Source organism: Amblyraja radiata, chromosome 25, assembly GCF_010909765.2.
Source record: "Amblyraja radiata isolate CabotCenter1 chromosome 25, sAmbRad1.1.pri, whole genome shotgun sequence".
Lineage (NCBI taxonomy): Eukaryota > Metazoa > Chordata > Chondrichthyes > Rajiformes > Rajidae > Amblyraja > Amblyraja radiata.
Genome location: NC_045980.1, coordinates 19,849,522 through 19,864,709, shown reverse-complemented (window position 1 = coordinate 19,864,709; position 15,188 = coordinate 19,849,522). Strand labels below are relative to the sequence as shown.

Below are 15,188 nucleotides of genomic sequence, written 5' to 3'. Positions count from 1 at the left end.
GAAATATCAATGATCTTCAGGAAGGTCATTTTTGAGGCAGCCAGTGGCACAGCAGTAGAGTTGCTGCCTTACAGCACTCCAGACCCTGGTTTGATCCTGACTGTGGGTGCTGTCTGTACGGAGCTTGTACGTTCTCCCTGTGACCACGTGGGTTTTCTCCGGGTGCTCCGGCTTCCTCCCACACTCAAAAGACATACAGGTTTGTAGCTTAATTGGCTTCAATGAAATGATAACCCTTCCCTAGTGTGTAGGATAGTGTTAGCGTACGGGGTGATCGTTGGTCGGCATGGACTCAGTGGGCCGAAGGGCCTGTTTCCATGCTGTATCTCTAAAGTATAAAGTAAAGTCTAAAGTTGTGACCTGTTACAACAGATGGAGCAGACAAGCATCTCATCAGGTGACACCAAACTCAAGCAATGGTGATCGTCTGACTTTTTCAAGAGAGAGTTAGATTTAGCTCTTAGGACTAATGGAATCAAGGGATAGGGGGAGAAAGACGAAACAGGGTACTGATTTTGGATGATCAGCCATGATCATATTGAATGGCGGTGCTGGCTCGAAGGGCTGAATGGCTTACCCCTGCAACAATTTTCTATGTTTCTATGTTTCCTTATTAAAAGAGCTGAGAGGTTGGGAGCGTGTTTGTCTGAGAATTGACCCCTCTACCCGCGTGGTGGAGTACTCACTCATTTCCTTGATTCTTCTTGTGACAGAGGCAGTAGCAGCACGAGAACAGCAGGAGCAGGAGTAACAGGAACAGTATCAGACAGCCGGCTGCGATCACTCCAACTCGCCCATTGGAACCTGCGTCGAGAGGAAGAGAGGTGAGCAGCCCAAGAAACAGACAAACCTGCATCCTCTCCATGAGACATAGGAGCACAATTAGGCCATTCGGCCCATCGAGTCTGCTCTGCCATTCTCTCATGGCGGATCTATTTTCCCTCTCAGCCCCATTCTCCTGCCTGCTCTCCATTGCCTTTGACGCCTTTCCTAATCAAGAATCTACTTTATTAAGCATAACAGGGCAGCAGATTGGCGCAGTGGTAGAGTTTTATCCCTTACAGTGCCAGAGACCCGGGTTCGATCCTCACTACCTCAGCTGTCTTAATGGAGTTTGCACATTCTCCTGTGGGTTTTCTCCGGGTGCTCCGGTTTCCTCCCACACTCCAAAGATGTACAGGTCTGTAGGTTACTTGACCTCTGTAAATAGTCCCTGGTGTGAAGGATGGAACGAGTGTACGGATGATTGCAGGTCGGCATGGACTCGGTGGGCAGAAGGGCTGTTTCCAAATTGGATTCCAGGATGGATCAACAAGTTACAATGAAGATAGACACAAAAAGCTGGAGTAACGCAGTGGGACAGGCAGCAGCTCTGGAGAGAAGGAATGGGTGAAGTTTCAGGCCGAGACCCTTCTTCAGACTCGAAACGTCACCCATTCTTTCTCTCCAGAGATGCTGCCTGCCCCGCTGAGTTACTCCAGCATTTTGTGTCTATCTTCAGTTTAAACCATTATCTGCAGTTCCTTCCTACAAGTTACGTTGAAGGACGTGGATATTTGAAACTGATTTTTATATTGAATTTTTCCATTATGAAATACACAGTATATCAGTGTCGAACCGAAAAATACAAAGTTGATGGAATGCTACAGAGACATGAACAAACTTTACATCAGTTTTACAAAGAAATGAGGAATATCAGCACATGCTACTTAAAAATGAGGATTACATTCATTTATCATCGGCTGGGAACGAGGAATGTACCAGATTGATGGACTGAGAGGTTCATACTTGATTAGAGTGTAATGCGCAGTTCTGGTCGTCCCATTACAGGAAAGATATGGAGGCTTTGGAGAGGTTGCAGAAGAAGTTTACTGCCTGAATTAGGTGGTATTAGCTACAAGGAGTGGTTGGACAAACCTCAATGCCGGAGGTTGAGGGGAGACCTGATAGAAGTACGTACAATTATGAGGGGCAGAGATACAGCAGGTAGGACTTATTTCTCTCCCTAGAATAGAAATGTCAAAGACTAGAGTGCGTAGCTTTAAGGTAAGAGGGGCAAAGCTTAAAGGAGATGTGCCACCCTAATGTTGTACACAGTGGGTGGTGGGTGTCTGGAATGTGCTGTCAGGGGTGATGTTTTTTTTTTTTTTTTTTTTTTTTTCCTACTTGTATTTTAATGTTGCTTTTTTTACCTGCACTTTTTTTTTTAAACTCTTCGTACTGTTTTTACAGGAACTGGATTGTTTTTATTTATGCGTGAAATGTTTAAGTTTTTATGTGCGATGTATTCCCTGAGAAACGTCTTCTCATTTTGCACTGTACAATTGTTGCTTTGCATGATATTTTCTATGCACCTAATTTCTATGTTTCTATGTTTCTATGTTTCTATGATGACAATAAAAGGATGATAATGATAATGATAATGATAAATACTGTAGTTTGAGATCTTCCCTCAAACTCTCGCGTCCCAGAGATAACAATCCTGATTTGTCCAACCTCTCCATGCAACTAATATCACCTAACCCCTGGGGTCAAGGAAAGAGCGTTCAGGTCGCAGCCCTGTTTCCACCAATCTTTCCACCACCACACACAAGCACAAGAAGCGACAAGACAGACACCATTGTATGCAGATGCCGAGAAGTGTGGTCGACTCTGGCTGAACAACTTCTAATCTTGTGTGTGGACTCGATACGAAGAAGACCTAAACCCCGTGTACAAACCTTACCCCACACATCTCCATTAAACTTACCCCGTACATCTCTGTGCCCTCTAATCTTTGACATTTCCACCCAGGAAAAAAGATTTTGACTGCCGATAAACTCATATCCCTCTCATCATTTTATCTTCTTCTATCTGGCCTTCCCTCAGCCTCCGATGCTCCAGAGAAAACAAGCCAGGTTTTGGCCATGACCTTAATGAGTGGCAAAACAAGCTTTCAAACTTAATCCTGCTCTTATTTCACATGTTTTTAAGAGATAAAGTGATACGATCTTGCTAAGAAGTCTCAGCAATAATTGTGTCAGGAACGCACAACACTTATCCAGAGATTTGCTTCCATTGAAGGGGCACACAGCCATGTCATGTGGGCATTATTGTACTTGGTCATCTGCTCAGACAAATATAGAGTCTGGCAGGGCTCCCATGTGATTGCTCTTTCATACACAGGCGCCAGAGTATCCAAACTGAGGGAAAACCCGGACAAAAGCTCCATTCACAAAGTGTCCTTAATCTGTCATCTAGCTGCATGATCCCGGGGGCAACATCCTCAGCCCAAGCTGCAACCTTCAGCCGCTTCATCAATGAACATCTTTCTTTCAGAGGATCGGTTCAAAAATAACCCTGCAGAGTTTTGCTCCATTCACAATTCCGCTACTATTAAGCCGCATAGCCTGTCCCACTCCAGTTCTCAGCCGAGCTTCAACTTTGAGAGAAGATAGACACTAAAAGCTGGAGTAACAGGGGGCCAGGCAGCATCTCTGGGGAGGATTGGGTGACGTGTCGGGTCGAGACCCTTCTCAGACTGACTCCCAGTTCAGCTTTGAGAGAGTGAATCTGGAGGTGCGAAGATTATGCATCTATCTTTCTTTGTTTTCCTCTGGATTTCCAGCTTGAAGAATACCTCGTACCGTGACAGACAGGGTTGCACTAACAATCATCCCATTGTTATCTGGCCAAGGAGCTCGGAGCTTTATCCCAAACCCCCAGGCACATTAGATGCCTTCACTGCCAAAGCTCCCCCTTTTCCTCTCTGTTTGATGGCAAATTAAAATGGGTGGAAGATCCTCCATCAAAGTTCAGCTCATACACCGAGCAACCATGCCATCTCCCAACTGAGTGAATGATCTCAGCTTTCAGGAGCAACCATAGAACATACAGTACCGGAACAGGCCCTTCAGCCCACAATGTCTGTGCTGAACCTGATGCCGACCAACTCTGACCTGCCTGCATATAATCTGTATCCCTCCACTCCCTACACATCTATGTGCCTATCCAGTAGTCTCTTAAATGTAAATGCAAATATGGTGCCAAGACCAAGGGCGGCACGGTGGCACAGCGGTAGAGTTGCTGCCTTACAGTGCTAGAGACCCAGGTTCGATCCTGACCATGGGTGCTTGTCTGTATGAGTTTGTACGTTCTCCCTGTGATCTGCATGGGCTTTCTCCGAGATGTACGGTCTCCTCCCACACTCCAAAGACATACAGGTTTGTAGGCCTATTGGCTTGGTATGAATGTAAATTGTCCCTAGTGTGTAGGACAGTGTTAATCTGTGGGTGATTGCTGGTCTGTGCGGTCTCGGTAGGACGAAGGGACTGTTACCGTGCTGTATCTCTAAACTGAACTAAACTAAGACCTGGTGTTTTTGATTTTAACAGCAGATCCGGTTACTCCGGAATTAACAATATCTGACTCCATTCATTTGTTACAAGAATGATGAGCTTCAATAAATGGCCCTTAGTTTGGAGTTCATCCAAGCCCAGGGGTCGTTATAAAATAAGCATTTCACTGCTATATTCAATCTGACCAATGGTTTGCTTCACTGACACTGGAATTCCTTCCCCGTCCAGTGGGGAAATAATTGCCAAAGCTTTAAAATAACCATTCTTTCCCCAAAACCTTTTGACTCTTACCAAGAATGCAGGTGCCGTAGACTGGGTCACAGTTGGCCTCGATGCAGGGGCATGGGTGGACACAGTTGGCTCCGTAGAGTCCCGAGGGACAAGTCATGTTGCAGCTGGTGAAGGAAAGGGAGAGGTCAACGTTGGAGAAACGGCTTTTAGTTTAGTTTTAGTGATACAGCGTGGAAACAGGCCCTTCGGCCCACCGGGTCTGCGCCAACGAGAGATCCCCCTGCACTAGTTCTATCCTCCAGATTAGGGACAATTTACCGAAGCCATGTTATTTGTATAGCACATTTAAAAACAACTCTCGTTGACCAAAGTGCTTTACATTAGTCCAGGTACTAACTTGCTACAAACAGTGGTACATAGATCAACAATACATACATAAATACATACAGCGCTCCCTCAGAAGATCTCAAGAAAGGCTTGAGAGTAGAAATAACCTGCAAACCTTAGTTAGGCACAAAATGCGAGATTAACACAACGGGTCAGGCAGCATCTCTGCAGAGGAGGAAGAGGAGATATTTCAGAAATCCCACATATTCCTGTTCTCCAGAGATGCATCTGACCCTCGGAGTTAATCCAGTAGTTAGTATCTATCTTCATTATAAACCAGCATCTGTAGATCCAACCTACAAACCTGCATGTCTTTGGAATGTGGGAGGAAACTGGAGCACCCACATGTTCACTGGGAAAACCGTACAGATTCCATACAGACAGCACCCGTAGTCAGGATTGAACCCAGATCTCTGGCGCTGTAACCCTCCAGCCTGCGCAACCTATCCCTATAGCTCAGGCCCTCAAGTTCTGGCAACATCCTCGTAAATCTCCAGCTTAATGGCATATTCCCTGCAGCAGGCTGACCAAAACTGAACAAAAGCCAACTGTAATTCCAAGTACTGGGGACTATCAGACTCCATGGAGGGAACTTTGAGTGAAACAGAATTGGACTGCTGGCTCACCATCACTACATTACATAACGTCTGCATTCTCTTCACCTTTAAGAGAAAGAGAAACAGAGGCAACGGTTCCGAAAGACTCCCGGACTGATGCTACCTGACCCACTGAGCATTTCCAACAATTTCTGTTTCATTTCAGATTGTCGTCACCAATTTATTTTTTTCATTTACATTCCCAGAGTTAAGAATGTTTAATTGGCATGTGTGCCTGCCACGGAACTATTAAATTCTTACTTGCTGCAGCTTTACATGCCTGCAAAAAGCAATAACATGCAGATACATATGGAGTAATATGTAAAATAGGCAATATGTAGGGAATACATAGGGAAAAGACAAGGTGGATGCACAGGGTCTTTCACCCAGGGTAGAAGGAATCAAGGACCAGAGGACATAGGTTTAAGATAAGAGGGGAAAGATTTAATAGGAACCTGAGGGACAATTTTTTCACTCAGAGGGTGGTGGATATATGGAATGAGCTGCCAGAGGAGGTCTTTGAGGCAGGTACTTCAACAGCATTTAAAGGACACTTGGACATACATGGATAGGAAAGGTTTAGAGGGATATGAGTTTAGAAGAATGAGGGGGGACCTCATTGAAACATACAAAGAGAATGTTTTCACTGGTGGGAGAGTCTAGGACTAGAGGCCATAGACTTAGAATTAAAGGACGTTCTTTTAGGAAGCTGAGGAGAAAATTATTTCGTCAGAGGGTGGTGAATATGTGGAATTCTTTGCCACAGAAGGCTGTAGAGGCCAAGCCAGTGGATATTTTTTAAGGCAGAGATAGATTTTTGATTAGTACAGGTGATAGAGGTTATGGGGAGAAGGCAGGAGAATGGGCTTAGAAGGAAGAAATAGATCAGCCATGATTGAATGGCGGAGTAGACTTGATGGGCTGAATGGCCCAATTCTACTCCTATCACTAATGACCTTATGAGACAGGTGTGGGGAAATGGGGCGAATGTAGGTGGGTCATCTTGGTCAGAAGATAGATACAAAGTGCTGGAGTAACTCAGCGGGTCAGGCAGCATCGCTGGAGAAAAGGAATAGGTGATGTTTTGAGATGGAACCCTGCAGACACTTTTTCAGGCTTAATCTTGGTCGGTTTGGGCGAGTTGGGCTGAAGGGCCTATTTCCATCCTGTATGACTAATCAATAACACAATCAATTAATAACCATGAAATGAAGTAACCATAATTGTGCAAAACCAAAGTCTGTCATGCACCCGGAGATAGTCAATAGAAGATCAAGTTTGCTGAGGCAGTGTTGCACAATTTTTAAGAGTTTGGTGGTTGTTGTTCTCATCACTAACATCAGCAGGTTTGGATAGACACAAAAAGCTGGAGTAACTCAGCGGGACAGGCAGCATCTCTGGAGAGAAGGAATGGGTGATGTTTCGGGTCGAGACCCTTCTTCAGACTAGTCAGGGATAAGGGAAACGAGAGATATAGACAATGATGTAGAGAAATAAAGAACAATGAATGAAATATATGCAAAAGGGTAACAATAATAAAGGAAGCAGGCCATTGTTAGCTGTTTGTTGGGTGAAAACGAGGAGCTAGTGCGACTTGGGTGGGGGAGGGACAGAGAGAGAGGGAATGCCGAGGCTACCTGTTGTTAGAGAAATCGATATTCATATCTCTGGGCTGTAAGCTGCCCAAGCAAAATATGAGATGGCGTTCCTCCAATTTGCATTTAGCCTCACTCTGACAATGAAGGTGACTGAAGACGGAAAGGATAGAGTGGGAATGGGAAGGAGAATTAAAGTGTTTAGCAACCGGGACAATCAGGTAGGTTCAGGCGGACTGAGCGCAGATGTACAGCAAAACGATCGGCCAGCCTACGTTTGGTCTCGCTGATGTATAAAAGTTCACATCTTGAACAATGGATACAATGGATGAGGTTGGAGGAGGTGCAAGTGAACCTCTGCTTCACCTGGAAGGACTGTCGGGGTCTACTCATAACTCTTGGTATGTGTAGGAAGGAACTGCAGGTACTGGTTTACACCGAGGATAGACGCAGAGTGCTGGAGTAGCTCAGCGGGACGGGCAGCATCTCTGTAGGGAAGGAATGGGTGATGTTTCAGGTTGAGACCCTTCTTCAGACTCTGACTGATATATGAATATGGAGGGTTTAGAGGGATATAGGCCAAATACTGGTAAAAAGGGGTTAGCCTAGTGTGCTAACTCGGTTGGCGTTGTTAATGTGGCTCTATGACTCCATGAAAGCAGCATTGTTCTCCTTCAGTTCGCCTACTGCCACAACAGGTCCGCAGCTGATGTCATCTCCTAATGCCCCTGTCCCACTTAGGAAACCTGAACGGAAACGTCTGGAGACTTTGCGCCCCACCCAAGGTTTCCGTGCAGTTCCCGGAGGTTTTTGTCAGTCTCCCTACCTACTTTTACTACCTGCAACCTCCGGCAACCACCTGCAACCTCCGGGAACCGCACGGAAACCTTGGGTGGGGCGCAGAGTCTCCAGAGGTTTCCGTTCAGGTTTCCTAAGTGGGACAGGGGCATTACACTCATCCCTGGAACACCTGGATAAGAATATCACCTATGAAAGATTCCTATTCATCAACAGCAGCTCTGCTTCCAATTCCATCATCCCAACCAAGCTCAGCTAGGTCGGCATGGACAAGTTGGGCTGATGGGCCTGTTTCTGTGTCTAGGGAAGAACTGCAGATGCTGGTTTACACTGAAGATCAGACACAAAATGCTGCAGTAGCTCAGCGGGCAGGCAGCATCTCTGGGGAATTTAGGGGGACGTTTCAGGTCGAGACCATTCTTTAGACTGGAGTCTGAAGAAGGGCCTGTTTCTGTGCCGCAGAGCTCCATGACCCTAAAAGGCCACTGCCCGAACACCCTTAATCGGAGCTACTGCACGGAGTGTGGGCTTTTGCTGCACTGTCTGGCAAGGCTAAAAAGAATTCAAGCTGTTCTCTCCAAGTTGCAGCAAGTTGACTCCAACAGCAGCCATCCTCCACTGAAACCTCACAGCCACTTTTGCAGCCAATTGTTCTGTGAAAGGTTACGATGGAATCATTCAGTTTGCCCAGCTGGAAGCAACATTTCGGCCGATGCCAAGGAATGCTGGAGAGGAGAGGGAGACAGGGAGGGGTCGAGGCAAGTAGCATTCTAAAACACCAGATCCATTTATGTTAATGTCAAAACAAATTCCTGTCAGGCGGCACTTTTTTTTTTCCACTGGAGTTTCGAAGATCTTTCCACTTTGTGCATTTTGCAAATCCCAGCATGACTGAGCGTTGACCACAAGGGTAAAGGAATATGTATTTTGGTCTGCGACTGCAAAATAAACAATCCTTCAGACGCAGCCCCCAGTGCTCCCCCTCCACATCCTTCCCTCTCATCCCCCATTTAAAAAAATCCTCAAGACTCAAAGAGTGTAGAGCAGGTGAGGAAGCGGCTGGATTCAGGCAAGATTCCAGCTGGATTATTTCGTGCAACATCCGTTCAAAATCTCCTTGAAGACTCAGACAGCCCTTGCATGCCAAAGCTAAATTAGACATACAAACACAGTATTTACCCTGCGCCACTAACCCCCCCCCCCCCCTCCATCCACCCCATCTCTGGCCCCAGATGCTCAGAGTGAAACAATGTGCTGGTACACTGACTCCACACTCCAGCACTTTCCAATCGACCTAACGCTCTGATACAGAGCCAGCTTTAACATCTCTGCTTCTGGCTCCTTCATTAAACAAAACCACATGAAAGGCTGCAGATCTGCAGTGTTGAGCTACATTTAACTCAGCGTTGAGGTGGTGGGTTAGGGGCATTGTCTCAATGTTAGATTCAGAGCTACTCTTCTGACATTCAGGTCAAGTGTCAGCCTTCCTTTAGTGATAGCTCACTCCCCTTGGAGTCAGAAGGTCACGGGTTCAATTTTACTCAAGGGTTTCAAACCGTTTCAAACTGAGTTGACACATCAGTATAATGAACAATGCAGCTAATTGCTGTGCTGCCAAACTTACAGGCAATGCTATCCATGGTGCAGGTAGTGAGAGGAACATCAACCAGAGGTTACCTATACGCAAACTTCAATTCTGTCTATTGAGAGGGCGGTGGAGGCAGGTTCTCTGGATGCTTTCAAGAGAGAGCTAGATAGGGCTCTTAAAAATAGCAGAGTCAGGGGATATGGGGAGAAGGCAGGAACGGGGTACTGATTGAGGATGATCAGCCATGATCACATTGAATGGAGGTGCTGGCTCGAAGGGCCGAATGGCCTACTCCTGCACCTATTGTCTATTGTCTATTATTGGATCTATAGAGCGTGCTGCCTCAAAAAGACGGCCAACATCATCAAAGACCCACACCACCCTGGCCACGTTCTCGTTTCATTTCTACCCTCGGGAAGACGTTACAGGAGCCTGAAAACCGTCACCTCCAGGTTCGAGAACTGTTCTCCCCTCTTGTACACCGCACAACACTAACTAAACTATGAGCTTCTATGGAGGATAGACACAAAATGCTGGAGTAACTCCGCGGAACAGGCAGCATTTCTGCATAGAAGGAAGGGGTGGCATTTCGGGAGGAGACCCTTCTTCAGACTGAAAAAGGGTCTCGACCCGAAACGTCACCCGTTCCTTCTATCCAGAGATACTGCCTGTCCTGTTGAGTTACTCCAATATTTTGTGTCTATCTTTGGTGAAAAGAACCCCCAGTGCCCTGAACAAACCTTGTCCCTCATTCATCCCTCCCAGAAAGATCTTGACCTACCAACTACCCGCTCAAAATCAATTCAATGTCTCACTCACTTTCCACTGACTGGTTAACACGCAAGAAAAACTTCTCGCTGTACCTCAGTACACGTAACAACAGACTAAACGGAACTGCGTGATGATGCACAAGATAAAGTGTTGCAATACATAGCAAGTCAGTCAGCATCTAAAGAGAGGACTCAGAGTGGAGGGAAACACATACAGATTATAGTGGCAGAGTGGCAATGCAAGATACCAACAACCTTGTAGGGCCAGGTCGACCCCTACATCGCCGACCAAGTGCTGCCACCAGGACAACGGCCCTTTAAGCCCAAGATAACACTCGATTATTTTTTTAAACTTTGATTCTTAAAATCTACAAGATGCCTCTGGAAATGTGGAAACAATTTGCCTCAGAAGAAACCTATTATTTTTAACACGACAATCATTGCACTCTTATACTTATGCAGGATTAGTTTAGTTTAGTTTATTGTCACGTGTACCGAGGTACAGTGAAAAGCTTTTGTTGCCTGCTAACCAGTCAGCAGAAAGACAATATATGATTACAATCCAGTCATTTACAGTGTATAGATATATGATAAGGGAATGACGTTTAGTGCAAGGTGAAGCCAACAAGGTCCAATCAAGGATAGTCCGAGCCGAGGGTCACCAATGAGGTAGATAGTAGTTCAGCACTGCGCTCTGGTTGTGGTAGGATGATTCAGTTGCCTGATTACAGCTGGGAAGAAACTGTCCCTGAATCTGGAGGTGGAGGAGATTATATTATGCGCCTATGTCTGGTATTATTTTACTGGATTGTATGCAAAACAAAGCATTTCACTGTATCTAGGTACACGTGCCAATGAAGTAACTATCGAATCTGCCAAAATTACTCTGTGTATTCACCCTATCTATTCCCCTCTGCAAGCAGATTCGGTTTTGGTTCAGATTTCGAACTTTGCCAAAAAATCTTTTGGTCTTTTTCTGTTCCTTTTTCCACTGTGCAGGAAGCACTTTGGGAATATGCGAAATGTGCTGAAAAGCATGCGGTCTCGAACGCTCTCGTTTGCTTTATTCGTGCCAGCGAGAGTTAACTCCGAGCTGCCTATCCAACAACAGTGAGTAATGAGTAACATCTGATAACACCAATATGATGTTCTGAGGGATCGCCGGAGCGGAGGGATAGGGAGAGATGATGGGAAAGTGAGTAGACATAGAATCATAGACTCAGAGTCATCGAGTGATACAGCGTGGCAACAGGCCCTTCGGCCCAACTTGCCCACACCGGCCAACATGTCCCAGCTACACTCGACCCACCTGCCTGCGTTTGGTCCATATTACTCCAAACCTGTCCTATCCATGTACCTGTTTAACTGTATTTTAAAAGTTGGGATAGTACCTGCCTCAACTACCTCCTCTGGCAGCTTGTTCGATACATCATATAACCATATAACCATATAACAATTACAGCACGGAAACAGGCCATCTCGGCCCTACAAGTCCGCGCCGAACAATTTTTTTCCCTTAGTCCCACCTGCCTGCACTCATACCATAACCCTCCATTCCCTTCTCATCCATATGCCTATCCAATTTATTCTTAAATGATACCAACGAACCTGCCGCCACCACTTCCACTGGAAGCTCATTCCACACCGCTACCACTCTCTGAGTAAAGAAGTTCCCCCTCATGTTACCCCTAAACTTCTGTCCCTTAATTCTGAAGTCATGTCCTCTTGTTTGAATCTTCCCTATTCTCAAAGGGAAAAGCTTGATCACATCAACTCTGTCTATCCCTCTCATCATTTTAAAGACCTCTATCAAGTCCCCCCTTAACCTTCTGCGCTCCAGAGAATAAAGACCTAACTTATTCAACCTATCTCTGTAACTTAGTTGTTGAAACCCAGGCAACATTCTAGTAAATCTCCTCTGTACTCTCTCTATTTTGTTGACATCCTTCCTATAATTGGGCGACCAAAATTGTACACCATACTCCAGATTTGGTCTCACCAATGCCTTGTACAATTTTAACATTACATCCCAGCTTCTATACATCCACCACCCTTTGTGTGAAAAAGTTACCCCTTAGATTCCTATTAAATCTTTTCCCCCTTCACCGTGAATATGGAATACATGCAGCTATTCCCCTCATGTTTTAATTAATTGCACTGGAGATGGGAGGAGGGGTTGAGTTGAAGGGAGATTTTCTCTTACTGCAGGACAGGATACAGGTGGCAAATTTATGGTTAAATTGGGACGTAATTACAACAGTTTGGAAGCTCAACAAAGAGCCATTGAGATGGAGTCTGCCGCCAGCAAAAGAATGTCAATGATTTCAGGACAGGATGGGCTAGGGTAAGGATGGGAAGCATGAAATGTAGAAGCTAAACATCCTTGTGGATTAACTTATGGAAGAAGTTCCCTTCCTCCCACTGCCTCTACATTTCACTCCTCCTCTTCTCTCCTTATCTGACTCCCTTTTGACTCCTTGTCACCTCCAGCCTCCACCACCTGTCTGCTATAAAAAACATTCACAGAATGGCCTCCTCCTGTATCTGAAATACTGCTCTGGAAGCTTTCAAAAAATATTTTAGTTGTGGTGGGAAGGAAGTTTGATTTTGGTTTAGAGGTGCGGCATGAAAACAGGCCCACCGAGATCACACCGACCATCGATCACCTGCTCACACAGGTTCTATGATATCACACTTTCTCATCTGCTCCCTACTAACAAGAGGCCGATTAACCGACAGATCCGCACGGCTTTGGGACATGGGAGAAAACCGAATCACCCGGAGGAATCTCATGAGCCACAGGGAGAACATGCAAACTCCTCACATACAGTACCCGAGGATTGAACCCAGGTGTCTAGTACTGTGGGGAAACAACTCTACCACCGTGCTGCCATTTTATCTGACTCTCTTTTCTCATATTTACACCTCTAGCCTTCACTGCCTCTCCAACATTAAAACATTAACAGAACGTCCTCGTCCTGTATCTGAAAGAAATCTCTGGAGGCCTTCAAAGGTACGTTAATGGTGGAGGTGGATGGGGGATCCCTTTGTATCCAGAGCAATCTTTATCCTATTGACCTCTGTAAATTGGAAACTTCTCAGATCTTCCAGGTCCTACTCTTGTCGGTAACTGACACCGCTCTTTCACGTTTGGGCCACAGCAGTTACTTTGCCCGAATGAGATGAGGAGGAATTTCTTTAGCCAGAGAGTGGTAAATCTGTGGAACTCAAGAAGGGGGCTGAGAATGCATCCTTGAGGAGCACCAGTGTTGAGGATTATCGTAGAGAATGATTTGGCCCCTATGCTCACTGATTTTGGTCTGTTGGTCAGGAAGTCAAGAATCCAGTTGCAGAGATGAGTGCTGACTCCAAGTCCCGCAAATTTGTATGATGAGCTTGGATGGTATAATGGAGTTGTAGTCTAGGAATAGAAGTCTGACATCTCGCTTATCCAGGCGCTCCAGATATGAGTGTAGGGCCAGGGCGATGGCATCGTCTGTGGACCTGTTGTGGTGGTAGGTGAACTGCAGTGGGTCAAGGCCGTCTGATAGACTGGATTTAATGCTTTCCATAACTAGCTTTTCAAAGTATTTCATGATGGCAATTGTCAAGGCCACTGAACAGTAATCGTTTAGGCATGATGTCTTGCTCTTCTTTGGCACCTGGATGATGGTGGGCTTCTTGAAGCAGTTGTGCACCTCAGAATAGAGAATAAAAATGTCTGTGAATACTCCCGCTGGCGGGTCCGTGCAGCTACTAAGGGCACAACCAAGAACTCCACCTGGGCCAGTTGCTTTCCATGGGTTCGCCTTCAGGAAGACCAATCTCACCTCAGTAACAGTGACCCAGGGAAGGGGCACACTGGAGTCTGAAGGGCCAAGTGTCACCGCCCTGTTGGCCTTCTGCTCGATGCGAGCACAGAAAGAATTCAGTTCATCAGATAAGTCTGCACTATCACCAATGATGTGGCGTGACCTTGCTTTGCAGCCAGTTGTAGTAATCAATCCATGCCACATTTTGTATGGGTCCGAGTGATTATATTGGGACTCTTGCCGGAAAGCTGGAACTTCGGCATCGGGTGAACAGTCCTCAGCGGCTTGGAATATCTGGAGTAGACTCGATGGGCAGAATGGCTTAATTCTACTCCTATAACTTGTGAACTTGTGAACATTATCTGTCAGAGGGGACACTTATTTTTGGTTTCAATGGCCCAGGCAGGAGATCAGTGCAAAAATCATTAGATGGGACTGATTATGCAGGCACACACAGCTATGCTTCCTGCAAAGGAGAGATGAGAATGGCAGGGCTTTAAATATCAGCGCTCTCTTGACGCTGGGACCTGCTCACGGCAGTCCTAGAAGCCGAGGGTCAGGAAATATTCAGCAGCCAGTTCCTCGGGACCGACGGGCTGGAGGTCTCGTTGAATCCGACAGCGTTGTGGAACGCTGATTGTTATTCATTTCAGCCAGTCTGGCAGCCGCTGAATCAGATTGTCATTCACTGCAGGAAGAGCGCAGGTCCACACAAAACCCCAGGAAAAACACGCTCGCTCCATTAATTTCACAGCCTCGTCCTTTGGGTCTGAAGGTTGAACGCTGGAGGCCGAGGAGAGACTTGTCAGAAGTTTATAACATTCTGACAGGCACAAAATGCTGGAGTAACTCAGCGGCTCAGGCAGCGTCACTGGAGATCATGGATAGGTGACGTTTCAAATCGGGACCCTTCAGCGTGGACAGAGACTTTTCTCCAGCATGGAAGTGTCAAAGACTTGAGACCATAGCTTTAAGGTGGGACGGGGCAAAGTTTAATAAAGATGTGCGGGCAAGTTATTTTTTTCAACAGAGAGTGGTGGGGGCCTGGGACCTGCTGCCAAAGGTGGTGCTGGA

General features: G+C 46.1%; 1 protein-coding gene across 1 annotated transcript in view; it reads right to left on the bottom strand.

Annotated features, from left to right (window-relative positions):
• Positions 1 to 15,188, bottom strand: part of scarf2 (scavenger receptor class F member 2) — a 66,203-nt gene that overhangs the window by 19,720 nt on the left and 31,295 nt on the right. The window contains exons 7-8 of the mRNA XM_033043371.1: positions 4,629 to 4,732; positions 687 to 804 (exon numbers count right to left, since the gene is read on the bottom strand). Coding sequence (XP_032899262.1) covers positions 687 to 804; positions 4,629 to 4,732 — 222 coding nt within the window. The remainder of the gene's footprint in view (positions 1 to 686; positions 805 to 4,628; positions 4,733 to 15,188) is intronic.